Source organism: Ceratosolen solmsi, unplaced genomic scaffold (genome assembly GCF_000503995.2).
Source record: "Ceratosolen solmsi marchali unplaced genomic scaffold, CerSol_1.0 scaffold29, whole genome shotgun sequence".
NCBI lineage: Eukaryota > Metazoa > Arthropoda > Insecta > Hymenoptera > Agaonidae > Ceratosolen > Ceratosolen solmsi.
Genome location: NW_011948417.1, coordinates 11,461,118 through 11,488,378, shown reverse-complemented (window position 1 = coordinate 11,488,378; position 27,261 = coordinate 11,461,118). Strand labels below are relative to the sequence as shown.

Below are 27,261 nucleotides of genomic sequence, written 5' to 3'. Positions count from 1 at the left end.
GAGCGGCCCTTGCTCGTCCTACGCAGCCTTGCTCTTATTTGTCTTGAAACTAACTTGGAGAACACGGTTACCAAGAGTGTAGCCGTTGAGACTTTGTATGGCGACCACTGCTTCTTCGTAGTTGGTCATAGTAACAAAACCAAAACCCTTGCACTTGTTAGTCTGGAGATCACGTATCACCTTGACTGACTGGACAGCGCCGAAAGGCCCAAACAGTTGCCAAAGGACATTCTCTTCGGTTTCAGGTGCAAGATTGTACACGAAAATGCACCATCCCGAGCCGTTCATCGCATTGCCAGGCAGCATCGAATTCGTTAGCAGATCTCCCGCCAGAGGACTGTACCTGAAACGACGCTCGTTAGTCGTTTTGCTGTTGACGGCTTGACGTTTAGTTTACGGATGACACTTCCAGCGTGAAGGTGCTTCTCCTGACTATGGCAAAATTTTCTTTTCCTTTCAGTCATCTTACTTCGAATTCATTTAAACAAAAAATATAATTCGAGTATAACTGCATTTTTAATATTTTAAATATAATAATTGTTTTTATATCAATTATTTATTATAATTTTAAATATTTGTTCATTAGTCACAGTTAATTAAAAAAAATACGTGTACTTTAAGTAAGAATTATTGAAAAATTTTTAATGAAATCTTTAATATTGTTTATGTAAAAAAATAAAGCCATTATTTAAGTAAGATTGATTATATCTATTAAAAAATTAAATATAATTATGAATTATTGAATTTGAATAAGTCAAGAAAAGCAACTTCTGATATGTATTAGGTCTTTATATTCTAAAAAAATTGAATTAATATTTATATAATCATTGAGGACAAAAAAAATGTAATAATAATACTTATTTTAAGTAGTTGATTATTTTACAATACCTAGTTTTTAACTTTTTTATAAATCTTAATATTTAAAAATAAGAAATAGTGTATTTTACTTATTTGCAACTATCTTTATAAATTAAATGTACTAAAAAATAAGGTTCTAAATGAAAAAAAAACATTTTTTTTCGTCCTTTAATATAAACTAAATACTACAATTCATGTATCATTACAATTTCAAATATATATTTATGAAATTTATAGCTTAAATTGTTAAAATATTATTACAATATGTATCGATTACTTAAAAATTATTATCTTAATCAACAGAATGTTTTTATAAATTATAAAAATTGTCAACACAATCCATTATTAATAATAATAATTTCATTCTATTAAATTTAAACTGGTATTCAATTAATATTTTGTTTCAAAATTTTATTTAATATTCACACTTAATTAAATAATTAAGTAAAAAATAAATTTTTAAAAACAAGTAAACAATTTTAAAATCAATTCATTAATTAATAACCAATTATTAAGTTTTATTAAAAGTTAAAAAAAAATGTAATAAGTAATTTTTTATTTATACTATTTATAATAATAATTGATTACCAACTGAAATTATTAATAAAAAATAATTGATTTAAGTTAATTAATCTAACAATTACTGAATAATTTATAAAAATACCCTTATAAAATATCGATATAATTGTATTATATAACAATAGATTAATGTGTTTTAAATTTTAATGTAATTATATAATTTTTTATGTATAACGTTTAATAAATTTATAAACAAAAATAATAAACAGTAATTGCTAATCCATTTACCTTCTATCTTAACATTTTTCAGTTCGAAAAATTGTAATATATAATATTGTAATATATATATATATATATGTAGTGTATTATATATACAGGTATAGAATTTGACAATGAGATTATAGAAATATTTATAAATAATATTCAAAAATACATTTTTTTTACAAATAAAATTAATATCATTTGAATGATAGAAATCAATTTAATTAATTCAAATTATATTAAAATATTATGTATTCATATATAAAAAAATATATCTAAATATATATAGTAATATAAATATTCATATGAAATCTCTAATGAATTTTCAATCTAAGAAAATAAGTAATAATTTATTGTATATCATATAATTTTTATTGATAAATGAATATTATTTTATAATTAATAACATGCGTAATATAAAAATAACGTTTTTGCAATTCATTACAGAATTACCCACTTAAAAATGTGAAAAGATTATAATTAATACATTTAACATATATTGCAGTATTATAACCAGTTGATAAATCGAGTTGAAATAATATAATTAAATAAATTACGTTAAATATGTTTTAGAATCATTAATTAACGAATTTATAAATTTTGAATTTTAAATATTGTATATACACATAAATATACATATATTATATGAAAGTTACGTACCTACTTGACATCATAAGCCGCGTTAAAATAAGGCACATCTTGATTAGTATACAATTGTAAAGCTATGAAATTCGTGACTTACAGTACGCGTTAATTGTTAGTGTTAAACAGCTTCGAATTATTTTTATTACCATTTTAAATTAGTTGATTAATTTTATCAAATATTTAATGAAAATATAATTACATTAGTTGTTGATCAGAAATTTGTGTTCAGCTTAAATGTGATACATTTTACAAATTTAATTAGATTTATTTAATTATTTGTTACTGCTAAATGGTTGATATTATTTTAATAAAACTGTAAGATTATTATGTAATAATATTTATAAAAGAAATAATTTTGATAATAAAATAATATTAAGTCACAATAAAATATAATAAAATAATGGTCATATATTCAGAAGGCATTAAAATAAATTAATCTAAAGAAAAATTTGTTATGCTTAATATGAAGTATATAAATAATAAAAGAATATATAAAAATGATAGAATAAGAAATTAATTTTCTTAAAATGTATATATTCGAACATTTTTTAAATATATTTAATTCAAAATAATCTATACATGTATACATAAAGTTTTAAAAAATATCTTAGTTTTTAATTGAATAAATATTATTCAATAAAATATTATTTTTAAAAATCAATAAATTATATTATAAACTAAATTTAAACAAGATCGTATAGTAAACTAAAAAAACTTTTTAATAAATTGATCTATTTATTACATGTATTTATTAATATTAATGATATGAAATTTATTGTAGAATGCATTTTTATGTTCAATAAATCACTTCGAAATATCTACGAAACATAACTTTTATATTACAATTTATTAAAATTTAGTAGTACATAATCTATATTGAATATCTATGAAAAAAACCAATTTTAGATTACTTTGTAAATTATAAAACATTTATAAAATTAAAAATTTTATTTTTATATTTATAACATGTTTCGAATTATAAATTATATTCTTATTATTTTATATAGTATTATATATTATATATATAATCCGTATCGAAATATATATCGAAATCGAAACATATGGATAGATGATAATGTGAATCTAAATTGGTCTTTATATAAATTGAAATTGTAGTTTCATAAGAAACTGTTCTTAAACGGAAAATTAATTTTTATAGGGAATTAAATTTAAATTAAATTAATAGAATAAAAATTATTTTCAAATATCGTTATATAAATCGAAACATAGAAACGTAACTGCGCACTGTCCAGATGAGGATAATGGCTAAGGAATAGGATAGTAAAAAGAAAAAGAACATAAAAATACTAACCTCTGTAACCCTTTGTTAATGGCAAGCATAGCCTTGCCAATGCTAAAACAAAACATAAGAAAAGGATGTGAGAAAAAAAATTCCGAATCCCAAAGCAGAATGAATTTTAATAAAAAATTTACGCTGATATATAATGGAAATAAGCTATACATACTGTATAAACAGACATGTGTCATAATTAAAAAAAAAATAAAAATAATTTTAAAAAATCGATAATTGAAATTCATAAAAAAGGAACAAAACATATTTTAATAAAGAAAAATGTTAAATAAGTAATAGTATATATTCATATATATATATATATATATATATTATAATGATTGTATATAAATAGAAAAATTAAAAATTGTAATAAATTTTAAAAATACGACAGCAATCTATAGACCTATTTAAGCCTGAAATACCCCGATTTATAGTTATTTTCAAGTAAAACAAATGATTAAATAAAAAACTAAAAGTTCAATTAACTTGTATTTTATTTATTAGCTTATTTTTTATTAATATAACTAATGTTGAGTATATAATAAATAATAAATAATTTTAAAAAAGCGATTAAATGATGTCATTTCTACATTAGTACTAACAGCAAACATCAGGATTTTCATTGGAATAATACAAAATTGTTTAATTATTGTACTTTTATGAAATTTGAAGATTTATTTTTATTTGTTTCTAAAGAAGCCTTATTATTCAAATATTTCTTATTAAAAACTTTATAATATATGTGCATCTTTGAATGGTAACTTTAAATAATGTAGATTAAAACATAAATCAGATGTAACTACTATTTGTTATTAGTCCGTTAAAATCAAATAATATGTATATTTACAATTATGTATACAGAGAATATTTGATATTTTAATAAATTAATTATTTATGGTTTTGGGTACTAAAAATACTAACATCTGAGTAAATTAAGATTTAGAATTGTCTCTATATTATTTCCTGTATTATAATAAACGATAGATAAAGGATGATATAAGCAGAACAAACAGAATTACTTTGCAAAGTACCTTCATAAAAGAAATGTTTCTAACCAATGAAATGATAAACTAAGGTATGCGAGGGAATATTTAAAAGAGCTTGATAAGGATCGAGTAATAATGGCGAGAGAAAATAATGACGTGGACAGAAATTGGTAGTAGTCGTGTGCACAAAGTTGTTTATAGGGAAGAAAAGAAAAGAAAATAAGCGCAATAAGCGCAGTAGATAGATCTGTGTACAAAGGTAAATACACAGAAATCATCGGACAAAATCATCGGTTTCTTTGTTCTTTCAGTTTGTTGGGTAGAGCGAGTAGAGGCGAGTAGGTACCTGGATAGTGGCGACAGTGGAATGTACCTGAAGCGGCCGGTTGGGTGGTGGATCGGGCCGCCAAATCGGCGTGTCGCTTGAGGCGTGAGGTATGCTGCTAAGGGCGGTATTGCCTTGCTGTTGTTGCTCGGATTATTTGCGAATTTGACGGTAATGGGCTCCGTTGAACCCTTTGGAATTGTCCCATTCAACTCTTGAATGGCACGTTCAGCTTCTACTCGCTGATCGAATCTGATGAAGCCGACCCCTTTCGATAAACCTGTAATACATAAGCCGATGCGAACAACGGCACCATAATCTTCCTGCATAGTACCAGACTTACAACTTGTCACTCGCCCTTTAGTCATTTACCATTTATACAACATATAATTTTGTTAAAAATTCCAATAGAAGTCTTTAGTAACAACTTTTTTCTTATACTTGTAAGTAATACAAATATGAGAGACATTAAACATGATTAAAATTTAAATCTATTGTATTGTTATAATTATTTACTAAACTTAACAAATAGTTAATTGTATATATTGTGTTTCAATTTTCTTAATATTTAATCATCATATTTTCATCATATTATCAACACTTTTTCATACAAAGATGCCTTAATAATTTTAAAGAAATCCAAAGAGATTTGATAAAAGAGTAAAAAACTCATTAATAGTAAATAAAAATTAAAAATTTAATAATAAATGGCTCGGTGCGCATAATTTCGTTTCTTTACGTCATGAAAATAAGCAGTGGCAATAATTGTAACTATGATTTATTCATCTTTAAGTATCTTTTAAATCTTTCATTAATATTAACTACATTGTCAGAATATTAAGTAACTCGAAAGGTGTCAGAGACAATAGATATTTTCTAATAAATAAGGTGATAAAATAATGTGGTATGAAAGCGTAAAGAAACAAAAATCTGGCACTAGTTAATCATACATTATAAATGAAATAAAAAATGTATTCTTATTAATATTACAGCAAATAAAAATCCTTTTATTATAAATTTTAAATATATAAAATATACATACTATAATATTGCAAATAAGAATGAGAAATTATGAAATGAATAAAAAATTTCTGAAAATAACTAAAAATAAATGTCCTTTGGTATTTTCCGATATTCATATAGTGTTACCTAACGATGATAATAAAAATCTTTTGTTCATTTAAAATTATAAAAATACACTAATAAAATTATGTTTAGTTATAAGGAGTAATAGAAAAAGTGGGAAAAGAAAAAGTTTATTGAATTACGTACCCGGCAAATTGTCTCCACCGCCAGTCGTAAATTGTCGTACTAAACAGAAACGAAGAAATCATATCTCAGTGAAAAACAGCAAAGGGCCTGATATTTTTTTAAATTATAATCTTATTCTTGTATCTCATTCCTCAGAAAAAGTTTAATGCGCATAAAAACGTATATACAAGTTTTTTAACTCGAAAATAGAAATTTGAGTTAAGTTTTCAAATACGAATGAAATTTTTACAAAACAATTTAATAATTTTACAATTGATTTTTAAATTGATTTATAACAGAAATAAAACAGTTTTTCAAAAATATGTTTCTAAAATTAAATTTATATGAAATGTTTTATTTAAGACATAACTATTTGTAAACCTTTCTTAACATTATTAATTAGTAGATCTGACATCAAAAATAATGACACAAAATTTTTAATTTACGTAAATTAACAATATTCAATGTAACAATTAACTTTTAAATATTAGATGATAATAGATTATTATTAATAAAATATAATGTATTATAATAATAGATAATACCCAATTATTCTAACAATTATTATTAATAGTTGCTACATAATTATTTTAATAGTTATTATCAATAATTACTACATAATTATTTAAATAGTTATAACCAGCAATTATTACATTATTATATTTTAAATAGTTTTAAAACTTAAGTAATTATTTAATTACACTATTAATGATATTTAACTAAATTTCAATACTTTACTTTAACAATTCGAAGTAAATTAAATGCAATGAATATAAAGTAATAGAAAATTTTAGTTGAAAATATATTACACATTATTCAATTCAAAGTTCTAAAAAAACGCTGCTGCTATTTTTTAAAATAGATTAGCGAATGAGAGGTGAGTATTTACTTTATAAATTTATGCGTTATAAAATGAACGAAATATGCTTTGTCCGTTTTTTTAAATTTTCAACACAAATAAAAATGTTTAGGAAAAGATACGATACATTTCATTTATCGATTATATTTATCGACATACATTTATACGATATATTTCAGTAAAATTATGAAATATTAAAATATAATAATATAAACAATGAGAATGAAATTATGACAAAGGAAAAATAATTATATTACAATGATTACAATCATATTGAGGTTTTAAAATTTTTTAGTAAGCAAGCAGATGTTACATAATTTAAAAATAACATATCGATGCTACATCAAGGGATACGTTTGAAGCTGGAACGAAGTTGTAAATAAATGAAACAATTGATGGAGAGAAGGAATAAATATAAAAGGAGAAAAAGTAAAGGCATATAATAGAAAAGGAAAGCGGAGTGATATTAAAAGTGGAATAATAGAAGCAACAATAAAGATGGAGGCCATGAGGCTGTGTGTGAAAAATGAAAAGGTATAAATTTTTAAAATTAGGACTATTTCTCTGTTCAATCATTAGAATTACAATAACATTGGGAAAAAAATGTTTAATCAATAAATAAATCACACGTGTATATATACATAAACGTAAATAAAAGATTTTTTGAAATCTTTAACTTTTATTACGGCACTGACAGCTTTCAAGGTTCTCGACTAATTTTGCACTAATTTTTTTATCATTATAGATAAATATTTGAATATCTTAATTTTATTTAAATTAAGTAAGAAAAAAAAGACGAGGCGCACCGATCCACCTCTCTGCTAAGCCCCATGGCCAAATTATCCTACTTTCCTGCTACACATTTTTTATACATATGTTTTATTTTTCTATTTATAATGAAACATAGTTTGTATGTTTTTAAGATAAAATAGTGCATAGTATATCTAGTCACCACACAATGTTTTAATAAGTATTTAAACGAGTATATTTATTTGAATATCAATACTATTTTTTTAATCGATTAGATCAAATAAATCATATCAACTTTTATTTTGATTAGCAATATTATTGACAATTACCAAGATAGAGATTTCTTTTTATTTATTTCTTATTATTGTTTATTATGAAATAATTCATTTGAAGTCAACAATAATACAGATCAATAAGTTTGTTTTCACAATTTTCAGGCTAAAAAGTATCAAAGCATGACTTACGCACATGTACATAAAAATTATATCCAAATCCATATCTACTTATTTGTCTAAGATGTAGAACTTACCTGTAATATTATCACATAGTATTCGTGAGGTAATAATCCTGCCATAAGGGTTGAATAGACTTTCCAGATCTTGCTGTGTCATATTTTTGGGTAAACCGCTAACGTAGAGGTTAGCGCCCTTTATAGCTTCGCTACTAGGTCTCGCATACGACACCTATTAAAATTAACCGATTACGTATTAATTCAAAATTAAAATTAAAATTGTATTCGATATCTAACTCTCATTCAACCTATATCATTTAATACTTCGCAATTAATCATTCATATCATAACTGTCTTCAACATTATATATTGCTTCTAAGATAATTTTACAAGATAAATATATGTTTTTAATGTTATTTAATTAAAATATTTGTTCACTACTTTTATTGTATTAACCCTACTTTATTTTAATCAAGACAGCATGGTAGGGGAATCAAATATATCACTAAAATCATAGATAAAATAAAAATTTTGTGCAATTTGTTTTAATAGAATTATCTAATACAAATACACGTAATTATTGAATGAAAAAGCAATAAAACTCTAATTAATAATAATTGTGTTTAAGATGTAGATTTAAAATAGACAATTCGCGAAGTTTCTTTATTTTATTATGTAAATTATAAATATTTGCTAAAAAGAATTCTTGTAGAAGTACAAATGTATATAATCAAATTATTACGTATTTTTAATTGATGGAATTATGGAAAAGATTCGTTAAAAAGGAATATAATAATAAAGGTTGGTTGATGTAGTAAAGTTAATGTTGATTTCATAAAAACGCTTTAAAGATGTATGAAAAACCAAAAACGAACCTTAATCGTTTTATTCTGTAAACGAAGACCATTAAGCGTGTTGATAGCCTTCTCGGCATCTTCTGGTCGATGATAGTTTACGAAACCATAGCCCAAGCTCTGACCTGGAAGGAATCAACGTGAACCTAATTATTTCGCCCAATATATAACTCCCGCGAGTGTAGTATCGCATATTACACCGCGTTATATATTCTACCGTTACAAATAGCAAAAAGAGTGAAAAGCAGATGATAACGTGAATATGACGGAAAAATTAATAATTTATTTGTATTAATCCACATGTCTGTCACGCGCGAAAGCCCAAACGTTCCCGTCTATCGTCGAGTGGCCGACAGGTGACAAGCGATCGAAATGAAAAAGATACAACTCTTGTGTCAACGAGCTACTTGGGCCGAGTAAACGAACTAGTATTTACATTCTTTCTAGGTAATGAAAATTTTTTCAACGAAAAAATAACAAATATTCTTTGATTATAATTCTATTGTACAAGGAAAAATGAAAATGAAATAATTAAAGTAAAAAATAATATTCGTGATAATATCAAAAACAATAACAACAACAATAAGAAGAAGAAAAGAAACAGCAGTAACAAGCAATGATTATTATTATTATAACAAGGAGGACGAAAAGGATGAAGATAATGATATCAGCGGTAATAATAATATAAAATTAGGTATTACAATAATAAATAATACTAATAACAATAATAATACTGGAAAGAATATTGAGAAAACTAAAAAGCTAGAAATATATGTATATATTTAAAGTATTCTACTTTAATTTGGTACATCGCTGTGTATTATTTTCAATATACTTAACAAAAGGTTTGATGAAGGTAGCATAATAAACAAAATATTTTAACGAACCATCTGCAAACAAATGTCTTTATACGTACTGTTCAGACCTGTTTAAAAAACAAAAAAAATAAAATTGTATACATTGTATAAAATATATGTCAATTTTTTATTGTAAAAAGTTGATTCGCTAATTTTACTTTAAAACAAAACAAAAATAATTATTTTTCTGCAAAAATTTGATTAAGTTTGATATTAAACATTTAATTTGGAAAAATATTTTTAGAATTTTATTCAATTACATCTTAAACTTGCATTGAAAAATTGTTATTTTTGTTCTAAAAATTAATAAATAAAATTTGTATTAAATTACGATGTAAAAGCTTTTGTAAGGACATTAATTTGGATATGAAAAAGTTCTTTTTGTTATCTAAAATAATTTTCTTGTTTATAGAATCATCTAAATATTTCTTACAGTATGTACATATTATATATATGAGCATACGCATAAAGAATAAAAAATGTATTAATAGTTGATTATATTTTAAGTTAAGAATTTAAATACTTAATACAATTAGAGTAGCTCATTAAAAACTATGTGATATATATATATATATAACGCAAAAACTTTTACGGCATATGAAACAATTTAAAATTAATGAAACTGAAATCTATAAATATAATTCTAAAAAACAAGCTTAATGAAGTGAGTTTTATCTGCTAATTAATTTTTTTCTTTCACTCTTTAAACGATATTTAAACGAAACGCCATGTATAAAATACAAAAATTAATTTTATATATAATAACAGCATACAAAAACGGAAGCCTGGTACAATAAATTAAAAAAAATTGATAAGTTAAAAAATAGTTTTTAATATACAAGTTTAAAATTATATCTTACACGCTATTGAAATTATTAACTTTAAATATAAAAATTTTGTAATTAATTCTTATAATATATATATATATATATATATATATATATATATATATCTAATGAAAATATATATAAAAAAAATGTATCTATAAGAAAATAATAAAAGTTATGCTTTTTAATTACTTGATAAAGTTTATATTTATATTCGAGGAAGTCAGCTAATGTTGTTTTATATTTAAAGCTTTTAATTTATCCTTCCAACAAAATAATTAAAACTAAATTACTTTTTTAAATTCTAAATTTCAATAAAGGTAAAATAAGTTTATTTTAATACGGAAATATTTTATAATTACAATACTATTCTGTAAGTTTGAATTTAATATTATACCTTTATTTTATTAAATAATAACTTTTATTAAATAATAACCTTTATTAAATAATAAAAATGATATTTCATTTGAAAGCAACAAAAAATTTATTGCTACTTGCATAAATGTTAAATTTACATGTTTTGTCAACTAAGCTAGTACCATATATTATAGATGTACAAAATATATTTTATAATAAAAAAATTAAATTACTTTGAAATTATCAGAGTTACTAAATAATTCTATAAAATCTTACGAATAATAAGATGTACGCTAACCGATGAGACTTAACAAAAAATATGCTGTTTTTATTTTATGTGAATAAATCATTTCATAGTTTCAAAATGTAATATAATCCGAATAAAAAATAAACAAATAAAATTATTTAATATCTATTCAAAAAGTCCTATTCCATTGTTAATTAGTTGCATTAACTTAAGTTAAATATTATTTTCTAACTAATAAATGTTTGAGTAATGAATACAAAATTTAAATTCGAATATTTTCAATGGCATGCTCGAACAAGTATCATATTTTGATTTTGATAAATGAAAACGAATACACCATAAAAACATGAAATCATATATAATTTTTAATTACTTTTCGCGCTTATAAAATAACTTCATAATATCGTAATTACTTAATTGAAAAAATCGATCAAAACATTATTGGACAGAGTAACAAAGACGTCAGTTTTTTAGATATAAAATGTTTCATTTAAAAGAATACGTAAGGAACTGAAGTTGAATAGATGAGGAATTTCGGAAAATTGGTTATATTAAACTGAAGATAAAACGATCGAATAAAAATATCGAACTTACCATACGCGCGTTTCTACCATGGCAATAAATATGAACTTATATAATTGATATCGGTGAAGATATTAAAACCCGGAAGTTATTAAACTTAATAATTGCTTCCTTCAATTTTAATCTAACTAAGGTTTTACACGTGAACGCCTCCGCGCACAAACATATTCGAGCCTTCACCCCGCTTTTATATCTCTCTTCTAATCTCTCCCCGAAAATAGCGTCCTACGACTGGTGGCAACTCTACACACGTGCTGCCGGAGTTGGGATAAAATCGTTCGCAAATGTTGAGTAAACGGATGTCGTTGACTTAACAAATCAATGTCATTTGTTATAATATCCCTTTTAATCCTCGTACATTTATTCGATTTCTTCTTGAAACTTCTCCTGTTTACTATTATACGCTTGCATTATATATGAATTATACTATTTGTTCTATAATAAATGTAAAATATGTTTTCGTGCCAATGCAAATTTTCAGGATCTTTGGATCTTCATATATATACAGTAATGTAAAAACTTAAAGCTACTTCCAAGTTTGAAAATAAAAGGGTTCACAAAGCTTATAGAAATCTTTTTATAATTTTGTATTATTAAGTTTTGAAATAACTTTTCTTTAAAATCATAAACTGAATTCTAAAATGTATAGATTTAAAGATTTTCATTTTATATTAACGCTCAATATTATTAAAGATTTTGCATAAATATTAATTACATTGTTGTAATAATTATTAATATTAAAGTTGGTCAGTTTGTAATTGGAAACGAATATTTCACTGAAAATTTATTATAGTATAATTTTATAGCTGTCAAAGTTTCAATGTTTTATATACCTATCATATTTGGATTCGCAGAATAAATGACATTTTATGATATAATAAGCTAAGAAAATTTTGTTAATATCTGGTCGCAGATTTTGAAAAATAAACGGTGAGAATGTACGCGCTTAGTTAAAAGATAAAAATGTAAGGAGTTAAGAGAAAAATACTTTGAATTAGCTCGATGAAAGGCGAGGAGGCGCACTACGAGAATCGCTACGTCCGGGCTTCCGTGTAAAATCAGATTCGCGGGCTCGAGGTAAGTGCGTCCCAGCGCGTGTAGTTGCGCGCGAGCTCTCGGAGGGTCACGGATCGAAGTTAAAAATAGGAATTGCAAAAAAGTGTATGGTCCTTACCAGTGACCTTATCGCGTATAAGTTTGCAGCTCTCCACCTCGCCAATGCTCGAAAAGAGGGACCTGATCTCCTCTTGCGTCATCGTCTGGGGTAAATAGTTCACAATCAAATTAGTTTTGGATTCTTCCTGTGAGCTTTGGCCCAGGTTTGAGCCGCCATTTTGTTGGACAACCGTATCCATGCCGTTCGCCATCATTTCAAATTTATGTTAAGCTTTTTAATGTATTGACACTTTTTTAAAATATTTTATTCTATTTCCAATAGTTTTCTAACTACGTATATCTGAAACAAAAACCAAATACGCAGCTTAAAATTTTTAATTTTTGGTTAATTTTATTCTTAAATTGATAATCGATTGATAATGTTTTATAAAATCAAATAACAAAATGACTCACTATTAGATATTTGCTTCATTAAATTAATTCAATGACAAACTTTTGAAACATGAAATAGTACAACTGATTATTTAAGAAAATAATCATTTCAAATAATTATAAATCTTATAATATTGCAAATTTCAAAATTATAATATACGTCCTAATTAAATTATTTAAATTATATATTAAATATAAAAAATATAAGTATAACTAGAAAACAATCAAATTTTATTAAAAAATTATTATTTTTCTTATTAATGAATCTATATATGTGCTGAATGATAATTTAATAAATACAATGAATTATAAATATAGTGTAGATTAAAATATATGTTTAAAATTTGGATTTATGTTTTTCAAAATATAGTATGAAATTACCAAATGCTACTTATCAAATTACTTTTTAATAAGCAAATAAACATATTAACATAAAATATTTATAACTGAATTTTAATATTTCAATTATGTATTACGTACTATGATACATAAATATCATTTTTCAGAACTTACAAGTTAACGAAGCAATAACAAACAGGTTAATTAATTTATTGAGTATGTTGCAAGTGCAAACATTGCTAAGTGAGCACATGCAACAAGCTTGGAGGCAACAAAAAGTGGTAATTTGAAAATCTTATATATGACATAAACAAAAGAATATAACTAAGGAATAATCATTCATATCAAGTAATTCGAAATAGCTTTAATGAATTGAGGATGACAATTTAGTATAACTATAAAGTGTATATTACGTGTGTTTTGAGCAATTAATATTTTAGCGATGAACATAACCGACGGTAGTTTGTGAAATTTCAATTGGTAAAAGTTGTGCATGTTTTTAGTTAGTCAATAAGAATAAATACTTAGATAGACCTATATTCATATACACAGCAAAGAAATCGTAATGATCATCAAAACTCTGATTTCTCAATACTAAATGACGAAAGTAATTCGAAATTCAAGAATCAATTCTTTCTAGAATTATAGAGTACGTATTCTATGAAATGTAAGAAGTTCGAATTTATTAAGAAATAAATAAATAAATAAATAAATATATATATATATATAATTTTAATTAAGTATATTTGTAAGTTTGTCTTAAATGAATTACAAATGAATTGTTTTTATTAAATTTTATCTGCTGTATAAAAATCGACACTTTAGATTTTTACTATTAATTATTTATTTAAAATAAATCAGCTAACTGTATAAAATAAGTTATAATTATATTAAAACTATTAAGTTTAATTATGTTAATGATTTTAAAATAAAAAATTAAACACTGGTTTCATTTATAGTCTAGTACAATATGTAATTAGAACTTTATAATTTACCATTTATAGAAAAAATGATTTTACAATAGTCTTGAAATATCAATTTTTACTTTTCAATTAATTTAAATTATTCATTTTTCACATACAAGCTCACAAAGAAAGTATATGCAGCATGCGTACAAGAGAGAGGAAAGAGAGAGCAAGAAGGTGGATGGGGTGATTCGACGAAGAATTATTCGCTGAATATTCTTTTATAGGGCCTCAGAGAACAAGAGAAAAGGGAAACGGTAGAAGGCGAAAAAGAAAGTATAAGAGGAGGGTCGTTGTACGCAGCTGTTACGGATGGTCGAAAGAACAGCCGGCATGAACCACTCATTACGTATTGCTCAGTTAGTCCATGTTCCGATGGTTTTAATGCATGGGGCCTTTTCCCTTCTACTCTCCCGCATCATTGCGACCCTTATTTTTCACAGATTGCCGTTCGTCATCTTTTACTTTACAATATGCTTATTTTACATACTTATTTTATGTCCAAAATGAGAGTCGAACTGGTTGTTAAATACGGAACATCAATAAAATAATTGTACTTTGATTGATATTAATTAATTTTTGTTTCTGGATAAATCTTTCATATTTTATATTTTAAATTAAATTATATTAAATGTACCATAATTCTATTAGATATAACTATGAATAGGTATGGATGAATTTATATCTGAGTATCATTTGAAAATAAAACTACTATAGAAAAACATTAACTTATATTATATAACAAATCTATAACAACTACTAAGCATAAATATTAATAGATAAACTTTTATTAATCAACATATTATATAAATCTTTTAAATATTCTACAGATAATAAAAATTCTAAGATCCTTAAACAAAAAAGTATAGATCCGGCAGTAACATTCTTATCAATTAAAAAATTCAGGTATAATATTGGCAATGATAAATTATTCTCCATTAATTTAAAAATGATTAGCGTAATAATTGAATAATCGCAAAGAGACTCATGTATCAGCGGAGCATATCTCTTTGTATCTGCTTACAGTTGTAAGTAGAAAACGGCCTTAAGGAAAACCACACTTTATTTCAAGATATATTTTTATTCTTTCATTCTTTTTGTATTTTATTTTTCCTTTCTTTCATGTATTATTGTTTTTTTTCAAAACTCTGTGTCATTTTTTGTAAGTATTCACAAATCTCAAACGTAACATGCTCATCAATAATAAAATATCGGACTATATTTCATTTATATATTTAATATCCAATAATGGTTGATTTATTCGGAATAAATTATTGGATTCTATCATACCTACACAAATCTTATTTATCTAAATTTAACCAAAAAATGTTTAACTGATTTTAGTATTATTATTATTATTAATCATATATAATTCATATACAATTTATATAAAAACATAATTATGTCATTGAAAGTCATTTTTTCTAATACAGAAAAAGGTTTATTTTGAAACGAACTATCTCTGCATTGAGATACAAGTCTGCTTAACTTTGAAAGAATTATAATACTCATGAAATTATGTGAATTTGTATAAAATACATGGAGATATATGATAACGAACTGTATCTTAACATATTCCTTTGCCAATTTTTGGCAAAACCTTAATAAAATTTTCTAAGAGTAAACATTGTTAACTTTTCTATACTCAAATTTATAAATATTTAAATATACAATAGTGTTTAGTCATTTAAAAAGAAATTAATATGAATTTGTGTATTTATGTACATACACATGTGTATGGATGTATCATTAAATAAATTATATTTAATAGTTGCATATGAATGCGTTGGTAATTATTTTTGTGTTATAATATAAGAATTTATATTGAAATAAGTATTATAAAGTTTAAATTTATTCATTTTAACAAATGAAAAAAATTAATATATCGTAAGATTACTGTTTGATTAGTAAATACATGCTTTAGAAATTGTTCACATTGCATATTTCAAAAAACGAAGACGCATTAAACCAGGATATCATGTTATTAATCATGGATGGTTATGGTCCGTAAGTAGAAGAAGTAATGGAACTGAACGTAGTTACATAGCCGTACACAGAAGAGGAAAAACTTCAACAAAACACTGTAGCTTCATCGGAGGTTCCTCGAACAGTATTTCGGTTTTGGAATTTTTCGTGACACGGACTTCATGAGAAGAATGCAAGGTAAACATTATAAAAGTGTACGTGGGCAAAGTCAACAAAGGTACGGAGACATTCGATGAGCACGGTTCAACAGGGGCAAAACGGACAACACGTTCGTTGATATCTCAAGGTATTACGTCTATATGTGTGCGTCTGCATCAATTTATTTTATGGCTTTTACACTATGTGCTGAAATAGTGAAAAAGAAAAGGCAGATGTCTAATTTCATTGTAATCGAAAACTAAAGTTTTGTGCTTATAATCAACTATAAGAATTCATCAATGAATTTAGATGTATGGGAAAGTATATATGCGTTAGGTTTCGTGTTCAACGACACTAATTCTCCTACAAATAAAAATAGTACTAAATTTTGATGCTATGTTCTACATAATAAGGTTTGCTATATTTCCTATTTTTCAAGCGCAGTACGTTAGAACGTTACTTTAAAAGCTCCACTACAACTACATTACGTTTTTCGATGTCCTAACGTTCTTTCATTAAAAGAAGCAGTTGCGCTTATATACTGGCTTCATTATTTTCATAATTAGACGTGACTAAAAATAATATTTTTGTAAAATTAGTCCTTTCACGACTTTGTTTTTATGACAAATATAATCACAAATAAGCGCTCATTATTTACATACTAGTATTGACAGTAATGGCACTAGTTTTAACTCGTAATTTAATTACCAACTATTTTATGCTATAAAAAAAGTATTTGTCTGAAATAATGTGAGATGAAACGTGATATTTAAAAGATATAATATATTGATGTTAACTGTTAAAGATTTCATTTTTAATATCAATTTTTAAATTGATGTAGCCATATTTAGCTATTAAAAGAATAGTAAGAACATTAATAAAGAATACTAAGGAGTTAAGTAAAAATAAGAGATGTATCGTTTATACTTAACAATTATTATAAGCGGCTGTAAACAAGGGGATGGTAGTAAAGGGGGTGTCCGTCATTTCGTATTTTATTTTTTGTTTTTTCAACACAACAGTGACGAGGTCGGCTTGGTATAGCCAGGTGGCCATGGCGACGAATCATGAAAATCGCAAAGCGCGTGGTTGGGGAGAGCGTGGTCGGGGCGAGCGACACAAGAGAGCGATCAATACTCGCATCAAGTCTTCTTGCCTCAACGCCCCCTGTTACGATATAAACGAAGGGGCAGTGAGTTTTGCCATTGCCGTCACTACCCTCTTCGGTTACAATCGCAAAAAGAAGGAAAGAAAAGTGTATTTAAAATGTGCACGCCCCCTTCGCTTACGTATATAAGATAGATAAAAAAAACACCTAACGTATAAACCAAGTATAACGAGTTATAAAAAGATATAAAAGTATATATATAAAAATTCAACATATCTAGTTCTTCTGTCAGCAAATAAGGTTGAAAAAATGTTTAGTAAGTACGTATATGAATAAAGAGTTTCGTACATCTTCACCGCATTTAATAAAAACAGACTTACCGTCTTGAATATAAAAATTTACATACCATCAATAGCAAAAAATACTGCAAATAAAATTGATAAGAACATATTTTTATTGTGAATTGACACAATATGTGGCCACGCGATGATTTCAACATAAAAGCAACATTGATAGGACAAGGGAATAGTATGAAAGGGATGATTGCTTCTTACCGTAAAATATATGAAAAAGCACAGCCAAACGTTGATATTTTCTGTTAAATTCTTCCTTTATTCACACATCCTTCCATCAATTAAAAAATACGGATTTATTTCCTGGATAACCAGAATGTAATACTTCAATTTCAATGCGATATCCCTCGCACTCGTATCAACCCTCGAACAACGCACCTTTAAAACGCACCTTTGTCGTCTAAGCCGTTTTCCTTGTGCACAAAAACGTTGTCGCATAAGAATTAACGAAAAATCTCCAGAATGTGCGCGCGCGCGTAAATTCCAAATACGTTTTTATGTGTAATTGTACAGTCGCATGCAATCGTTATTGCTTCTTCCAAAGGGGGTGAATGGTACGACTTACGAGCTGCAATTGACGTTTTAGCGTACCACCAATAAAGGTATATTAAGCTATGGTAATGGACTGAAAATGAAACATGTGTTGCGAAAGTCAAAAGGGGAACAGCGAAGACTAAAGACTAAAGGGAAAGAAAAGAAACCAAGTAACAAGAAATGCCCTAACGTGCACACGCGCGACGGCCTAACTCGGACTGATGTGGTAAAATTGGAGTCATAGACATTTGGACAATAAGCGCCGCCAACGGCGCATTGTCGAACCTTGTGCATGCTTGACGGCCCTTGGCGCCCGGCGTCGCTCGTCTCTTTTCAACCTGACCCATCCCTGCAACTGCCAACTCACAAAAAGCATACCGATTTATTTACACAAATTTTTGTTTATTAGAATAATGATAGAAATACTGTTCTTAAATATCCTTCATTATTCTGCTTAAAAAATTTAATCATCTTTGATTTAGCCATTTTATATTCGCATATTAATAATTTTTATTAATTTCCTTTACCTAATATAAAAAGGAACTTTAAAAGGAACATCGCATCATATAAGTGGAAATTGTGTTTTAATATTTCATTTTGTGAATATTATAAATAACGCACGTATTGAAAATATTAAAAAATGGTAAACTAAAATTAGAACTTTTTTTATATTTCAGAATTTTTCAGAATTTTTTTTCAGAGTTGTTAACAAATAATCAAAAAAACTCTAATGTACTATCATTCCTTACACTTTTTGTTCCTTTATGATTGCCAATATTTTTATGATGCTTCATACATTAAATGTAATAATGTATATTTTTTAAATATAATAATTTCATAAAAAATAAGAATCCAATTTTAATAAGTATACCTTTTTTATATTCTATAATTTTCTTTTATTATTGCTTAAATATATAATATGTTTTTCTGCTTTTGCAAATTTATATTAATGTTTTTTATATTTAAAACGCTAAAATGAAATTTATTAACTAGGATTTAATAAGTTAAGTTTCCATACTTAACTATTCTTACTCTTTAATTAAATTTCATCCATATGGTCTTACTGTATCATTTTAAATTAAATTTTAATATTAAATTTAATTTTTTATTTCATGTAAATAATTATTTTGTAATATAATAAAATTAATTTTTTGTATTTTTTCCCTTTTTTGAAAAAGAAGTTGACAATAAAATCAATATTTTAGTTGTAGCGAAAAACTTATTATTATCAAGACATATTCTACAATAAAGATTTAACATTTTTTTATAAATTACTTTCGAAAGTTAACTATATAATATGACAATACATATAGACATATAAAATGTTGTTTATTATTTGTTTTTTACTTTTGTATTATAAAATAATCATAATCAATTAATATATATAGTATATAATTTATTTAAATAATTAATTTTATTATCATGCATACACCATTGGGGTTATTAGGTTAATATAAATAGTATATGCTCTACAGTTGCTTACAAACTACAGAATAGCTATGCTTTATAAACAAAATATTAATATTATCGACAAATTTGTATCTATGTTGTATGAATTAAATATAAAGGAGACTAATATTGACTTTATTTAGAATAATCTATAACTTCATAAAATTTTTTGTTAGAAATATTAAATATAAAATTGAATTATACTCAGATTAAAAATCGATGCAAAATAGTTAAAATTATATTATAATAATATTTTTCAAAACCATTGTGAATCATATTGTTGATTGGGAATTGTATTATCAAAAAAAATAAAGTATATATAATTAAGAGTAGAAAATTTTAAATCAAACGCAATAAATAGAACAGTAATATATTTCATAAAAAAGATAAAATCGTAATTCAAAATAAATTGCAAAAACAATAAATTAATTATATAATTTAGTTAGTTGAGATTAATAAATTTCAATATTTCAACTATATATTATTCTGGAATGACATTCAGAAACTTATAGATAATTAGTATAGAAAAATTAAAAGGGTCATTGTACGTTACTTAATTCTTGATATTCGCAATTACTTTCTTTTCTTGTACGTGTCACCTTCGTAACTGCGATATGTAATGGAACTCAACAAATAAACTTGTGTTATAGAATCTTAAGAATGTGGCGACAAAAACTGTGATACATATCCTGACGATATACCAATTTTCGTAGCATACAATACTGCTTAATCCTTCGGTCTTTCCCCTCTTGATCTTATTCGACTTTCAAAGGAATGCTTATTATGATTTAGAGTTTAATTTTACTCTTTTATATAAGTGTGATTATATAATAAATTTAGAATAATTAATTATTGCTCTAAATTATATAAATATGACTATTTTTATTATGTAATTTGTTGGTATTAAACTGAAGTATATGAAAGTTTTTTATACATTTGAAAAAGATTAATATGTTTAGATATGTAATTTAATAAAGCATATTTACAAGATCGTTGTTAAACCATTTATTAAATATATTTAATGGTGTCTGATAACTGTTCATGGAAAAATTAAGTTTTTACTTAATTGTACGTTGTCATGATATCTATAGAGTACCAACACAGTACATTAATAGATAATAAAGAAAGAAGTTTATCCTGTCAATCTTGTATTATACGGAAAAAGGAAATTTGTATTGAAAAATATGAAACATACATACTAGTATTAAAAACACAAAGAAAATAATTTGTGAGTCGCGATTTTAAAATAATTCTAAAATTTTAAACAAAATTTGGTATTAAATACAAAACGATTGATAAAAAAACAGACTAGTAATGTTCTTATTAAAAAATTAATTATTTAATAGATGTGACACTGATAGAAAATTGTTTCGTGAGAAGTGTTTTGAAAATGTTGACATCTAGTGTAAATACTTGAATGGCAGAAACAGAAACTACAATCGATTTGAATCATTCATTCATTTTCTTCGTATTTTGAAATTGAAAATGAAAAATTTTTATTTTTATTTATAACAATATTTCGAATAATAATTATCTAACAAAATAATTAAATTTTAACATATATAGAAAAAACATTTTACATACATATGCAAACATAAACAAATCTATATTCAATTTTAAATGGGGTGGTATAATATTCTAAAACATCTAAATTCGCGTTCTGGAAACGTTGCAATTGCTATTATTATTTAAAAAATAATCATTTAATAATATGTAATCATTTTAATAACAAAACAGTTAGAATTACATATTGGTCCGTATGTAAATGATTTACATTTAAACTAGTATAGAATTACGTGAGTGGATCAACACGAGAGTACCATCTTTAGGGAAGGTCGTACTACTTGTAAACTCAAACAAATCTAAATAAATACAATATCATTTTTCTGACCGACTAACAACTATGTACCATATCTATCTAAATAGAAAACTATTTGTATATGTTATCAATGAATTAATTTTTTTTAAACAGCAAATTTAAAAGTGCGTTCTCCTGAAAATTTCTACTTGTAATTTTTCTGAATTATAATTATAGTGTATATTTCTGAATTAAATATATTTTATATTTAGCTTTAATAGAATAAAGCGGAGCAATTAAAAGGAATGCTAATTTTTTATTGTCAAATATATGTATAGAATCACTAAAATTTACTGTTGAACCTTGTTTTTACTACTTTAACCGTTCACCAACTTGAAAATTCATGTTTTAAGCTCCTCCATCGTATTGCTTTATTAGTGGATCTCTTAATGCGAAAATTGATAGCTTAAATGTAATACTACTAGCTTTAATATCATGTCCCTTACACTTTTGATAACATTTTCCGCTGTACATCTAAATTTACTACTGTCACTTAAAACCTAAATCCTGTTTTCTAGGAAACAATGGCAAAATGCTGAGTAAAGAAAAATGTATGATTGTTCATCAGCAAGAAAAATATATTTACATTAAAATCATTTAAACAATTCTTATTTTTTCAAATTTTTTAAAGAATAATACATAGTCTCAAATGTTTAAATCGAAATGTACAGTATGATCAATCTGCGATGTATTTTCTTAAATATTATAAATTCTAAACATTCTAAGAATTTTCTTTTTATAATTATAATTTATATATATATATATGTATAATTCTACTTAAAATTTTAGAAAATATTTCATTTTTTACTTTTCAATCTAAACTTTTCAATTTAAAAATATTTGTATTTCATATAATGAAAGTGCAATATCTTGAAAGAATTTTATTAAAATTTTTTAAAAGACTTTCGGTACCTATTCATTCATTTATTTATTATACATTAAAAAGATTCATGTATAAGAAGTTATATACAAGAAATTTGAAATGATTAAAAACTCTAAATTTATTATAAATTATAGGCATATTAGACTTATTTATTTTAATTGATGAAAGATATTTTATTTTTCTTATTTTTAGAATCAACGAAAATACTGAACTTTTGAATTTCAATACAAATACTTATAATAGTGTGACAATTTAGTATTAATTTGTATAAATATAAATAGCTACACAATTATCGTATACAATCATTAGATTTATTTTAAGAAATACATGAATATTAACAAATAATAACTATTTTGAAAATTTTTTTATTTTATTAAACAATGCTTAAAAAATATCTTAATTTACTCTTGAAAAGAAATATTATTATCTATAAAAAAAACAAGACAATACTAAATTTTTTTATATATAGATATTTGGATATTATGTATAATGTGTATAATGCATTATTATAGTTTCTCTGTATTTCTAATAAGATATATATGTCTATGAATTTAGTTTAGGATTAATTTTAGCTCTCAGATATAGTTATTTAATTAATTATACTAATTTTTTTCAAGAACTTTCAATAAGCTATTATTAGTAAGTTTTTGTTAATAAGAAATTAGACAAATTAATAATATTATTTATATGAAAACTTATCCAATTGTACCTATGGAAGTAATCTAGTCTGCTTGAAAATATTCTTTGAATTCATATTTCCACATCTACATTTACTATCACTAACATTCAATGTAACCTTTAAAATTAAACATTAGAATATGAACATAAAATTATAAGGTTCAATTGCAAATACTTTTTGAAAAATAGAATAACAGTTTAAAAGAAGAACAACAATTTATTCATTTTTTTTAAAAGAATTTATTATGAATAAGATTAATTTAATATATTATACCAATAGCCGATGTTAAAAATCTAATTATACTGTAATTAATATAAAAAAATGAAAATTTAATTAAATAAAATATAAAGATAATAAAATCAAAGTTTTTTGTGACTAAAATTTATATATAGAAACTAAAATATAATTAATCTGTTTTTATTTAATATTACAATAATATTGGTTCCACCATTTTATTGTAATATATACATATAAAGTAATACAATTGTTTTGCATATTATTCATATTTTAATCCAAATGTAATTATTATTGAATAAATTATAAATTATGATCTCATTAAGATCATCTGAAATTTAAATAATAAAATCGATAAGCTTATAAATCTCAATAAGCTGATAAAAAATTATTAAATAATTAATTTAAAATAAATGTATAAAAGCATTAAAATTTTTACAATAGTTTTAATATAAAAATAATTATATTAAATATTTGAATTTATATCTTATGAAAAATTTTGTTTCGTAATTGTTTATAACCGAAATAAAGTATCTAAAAACGCTCGGTGGATGATGAATTTGAAATTATTAATCAATAAAGTAAACTTAGAATGATAAAATAATTACTTGATTATGCTATTAAGTAAATAGTAAGTAAATGTTTCTGATATTTATTAAATATAAATTATAACTTCTATATATTTTTGGGTATAATAACTTTATCTATTATTTTTAATATTATAAATTTATAAACATTAAATATTCATAATAAATATGAATATATTTTTATATAAATAATATAATATAAATATAAAGATGATCATTTATATGATCATATAAAAATATATATAAAATTAACTTAAAAATATAAATAATATTTTCGAATGAAATGAAGAAAAAACTATTATCTTACTCATTTATAATTAACTAGTTAAAAAAATGTTGGTTTTTAAAATTCAGCATTAAAAAATTTGGTTCCTTCGTAAATTAAATTACAATACATAATAAATACGAGGAATCATTATATTATTGAATAATAATAATATTATTATACTATTATAAACCAGACATAAATTAGTAAAATAAAATGTTAAAAAAAACTGATTACTAATCACATACTGGGTAATGTTTTTTTAGTAGATAAAATTATTAAACTTTTTTAATCCTATGTGATTGTACTTAAACTATTATTATTAATTTGGATCGAAAGTAAAAAAATTAAGTATCAACTTTATTATATAAAATTTATTGTAAATTAAATATATTATTTATATGCTTTAATATTTTATGAGAAACTTTATTTCAAAATTTTAATTATCAGCTGAAGGTAATCAGATAATTCTAAAAAAATTAATCCTATGATATTTAGTTTATTGCAACTAAGATAACTTAATTTTTAAATAATTTGTATATTACGTTAATTAAAAGCAGATTTTTATAAAATTTTATGATTTTTGGTTGGTACATTAAAGAGAGAGAGATGCATTTCTGATTACTTCATGGAATGATAAATCTGATATAAAAAGTTCCTGACTGAAGCAGAAATACTCTAAAGTTATAAATCTCTTATTAAAGGCGTAATCATATCCACTCCATTTCTCTGTCTGTCTGTCTGTCTGTCTGTCTGTCTCTCTCTCTCTCTCTCTCTCTCTCTCTCTCTCTCTCTCTCTATCTATCTATCTATCTATCTATCTATCTATTTATCTCTCTCTTGTTTACTATAGTTTTTCTCTTATACTTTCTTAATATAAGTAGTAAAATTAGACATTGATGGTTTGGTGTGCGCATGTCTCAACCCCTAAGCGTATAAAGCGATACATGGACCTAGAGAGCCGATCAATACTCTAGTATTTTACTTCATCCCCTCTTACTTTTGTTACCCCTGATTTTATAGTAGCTGCAACTACGAAAACAGGGATGATATTACTGTTGTGAAGCTAGGAACGTGCCGTTTTTGCTTCTTGTTGCTTGAAGTTTATAGCATCTGTTTTTAACATAGATTTACGTTTGTGTAGGAAAGAGATTAATCGAAGCCATCTGAAATCATGCAACAAATGTAAACTGCAGATAGACATAGATCTTCATTTGTATTTCGCTTTTCTCGCTTTATAGATATATTAAATATTTGCATGCAAGTACGATTAAATGGTCTTCTAGAAAATTGTTAGTAGCCAATGTTTTGATTAACTTTGACTTTCATTATTTTCAATTCTTATAATTATCAACACAATAAAGAAGAATAATTTAATAGCGTCAATATTTTATTTATTTTTTATTCGTCTACATGAATCTGTAATCTCATAAATTTATTAAAAATAGTTTCAGAAATGCAAAATCTTACGTTTTCAATTTATATTAATTTCGAATACATATAAATTTTTTAATGTATGTTTTAAAATTTTATATTATAATATCATATGCAATAATATATATTTCATGTAGTATTATTAAAAAATTCAACGACGCAAATTCTTCATATATATTTTATCAAACTTTGTAAATATAAAATATAAATCATTACACATTTACAATTAAGGAAGAGGAGCTCAATTAGCTTATGAGATCCAATTTCATTTTAATATATTGTGTTTACTTTCAGCGTCGCATTGATTTTTTATAAACGCAATAAATCGATGTCCTATACAAGCGAAGCCAGCGCCTCTCCGCCACGATTCTGTCTGCAAAAACCGAAGCCAAAATGCAAGGGTGACGCCCTAGCCTCTAGCAGCTATAGCAATGACAACGCTTACGGTGGACATAGTTTGAAACACAAGAGCATCCGGGGCATTACAAATTATTGCAAAAGAACACACGGAGAAACAGACATCGTGGTATAAGCAAACTTTAGAACTTGAAGATATTTTGGACAAAAAATCAAAATTCTGAAATGTGGATGTTCCTGACCATCCTAATATTATAAATTTTCTCTTTAGATCTTATCGTTTAGGAATATATAAACTACTGATAAGACTTTTAAAAATTTTAAAGTGCAGTAGTAACAAGCGTATAAATAATTAAAATTATATATTAATCAAATTTGGGAGAAATAATATAATTAAAATTAAACATAATCTAATAAATCAAAAATAATGTTTACAAAATTTCATAATAATATAAATATATATAAACAAAAAAAGAAAATTACGTACCTTTTTATAAAGTTAAAAACGCAATGATCATTAAACAGATGATTTTAAGGTCGACAGATCGTAGAAACGTATTAAATATGGGCTCTTACGTTTTCTTCTTTTACTTAATTCATTTATTTCAATAATTGATGTTT

General features: G+C 24.4%; 2 protein-coding genes across 11 annotated transcripts; one reads left to right on the top strand and one right to left on the bottom strand.

Moving 5' to 3' along the window:
• Nucleotides 1–27,261, bottom strand: LOC105359899 (ELAV-like protein 2). Of its 10 annotated transcripts, none has more exons than XM_011496646.1 (9): nt 27,128–27,261; nt 13,098–13,379; nt 9,970–9,978; nt 9,075–9,178; nt 8,278–8,431; nt 6,161–6,199; nt 4,910–5,168; nt 3,596–3,637; nt 1–343 (listed from the first exon to the last, which is right to left on the bottom strand). In XM_011496646.1, exons 2-9 carry the CDS (start codon nt 13,291–13,293, stop codon nt 19–21), a joined length of 1,128 nt encoding a protein of 375 aa, XP_011494948.1. In that variant the 5' UTR covers nt 13,294–13,379; nt 27,128–27,261; the 3' UTR covers nt 1–18. The 10 variants fall into 10 exon arrangements, with proteins under 10 accessions (XP_011494948.1, XP_011494947.1, XP_011494951.1 ...); XM_011496645.1 differs by lacking the exon at nt 27,128–27,261 and adding an exon at nt 18,562–19,101; XM_011496649.1 differs by lacking the exons at nt 3,596–3,637; nt 27,128–27,261 and adding exons at nt 2,299–2,301; nt 18,562–19,101.
• On the top strand, nt 13,113–15,326 carry LOC105360059 (uncharacterized). Its single transcript, XM_011496835.1, has 3 exons — nt 13,113–13,187; nt 13,978–14,091; nt 15,003–15,326. The coding sequence occupies exons 2-3, from the start codon at nt 14,029–14,031 to the stop codon at nt 15,324–15,326; spliced, it is 387 nt and encodes a 128-aa protein (XP_011495137.1). The 5' UTR covers nt 13,113–13,187; nt 13,978–14,028.

Coding starts and splice junctions, on each gene's coding strand:
- LOC105359899 (XM_011496646.1), bottom strand. CDS start 13,293: ATGATGGCGAACGGCATGGATACGGTTGTCCAACAAAATGGCGGCTCA. Junction 8,432..9,074: donor TACAGAATAAAACGATTAAG/GTTCGTTTTTGG, acceptor TAATTTTAATAG/GTGTCGTATGCGAGACCTAG. Junction 6,200..8,277: donor ACTATGTGATAATATTACAG/GTAAGTTCTACA, acceptor GTTTCTGTTTAG/TACGACAATTTACGACTGGC.
- LOC105360059 (XM_011496835.1), top strand. CDS start 14,029: ATGTTGCAAGTGCAAACATTGCTAAGTGAGCACATGCAACAAGCTTGG. Junction 14,092..15,002: donor CTTGGAGGCAACAAAAAGTG/GTAATTTGAAAA, acceptor ATTCTTTTATAG/GGCCTCAGAGAACAAGAGAA.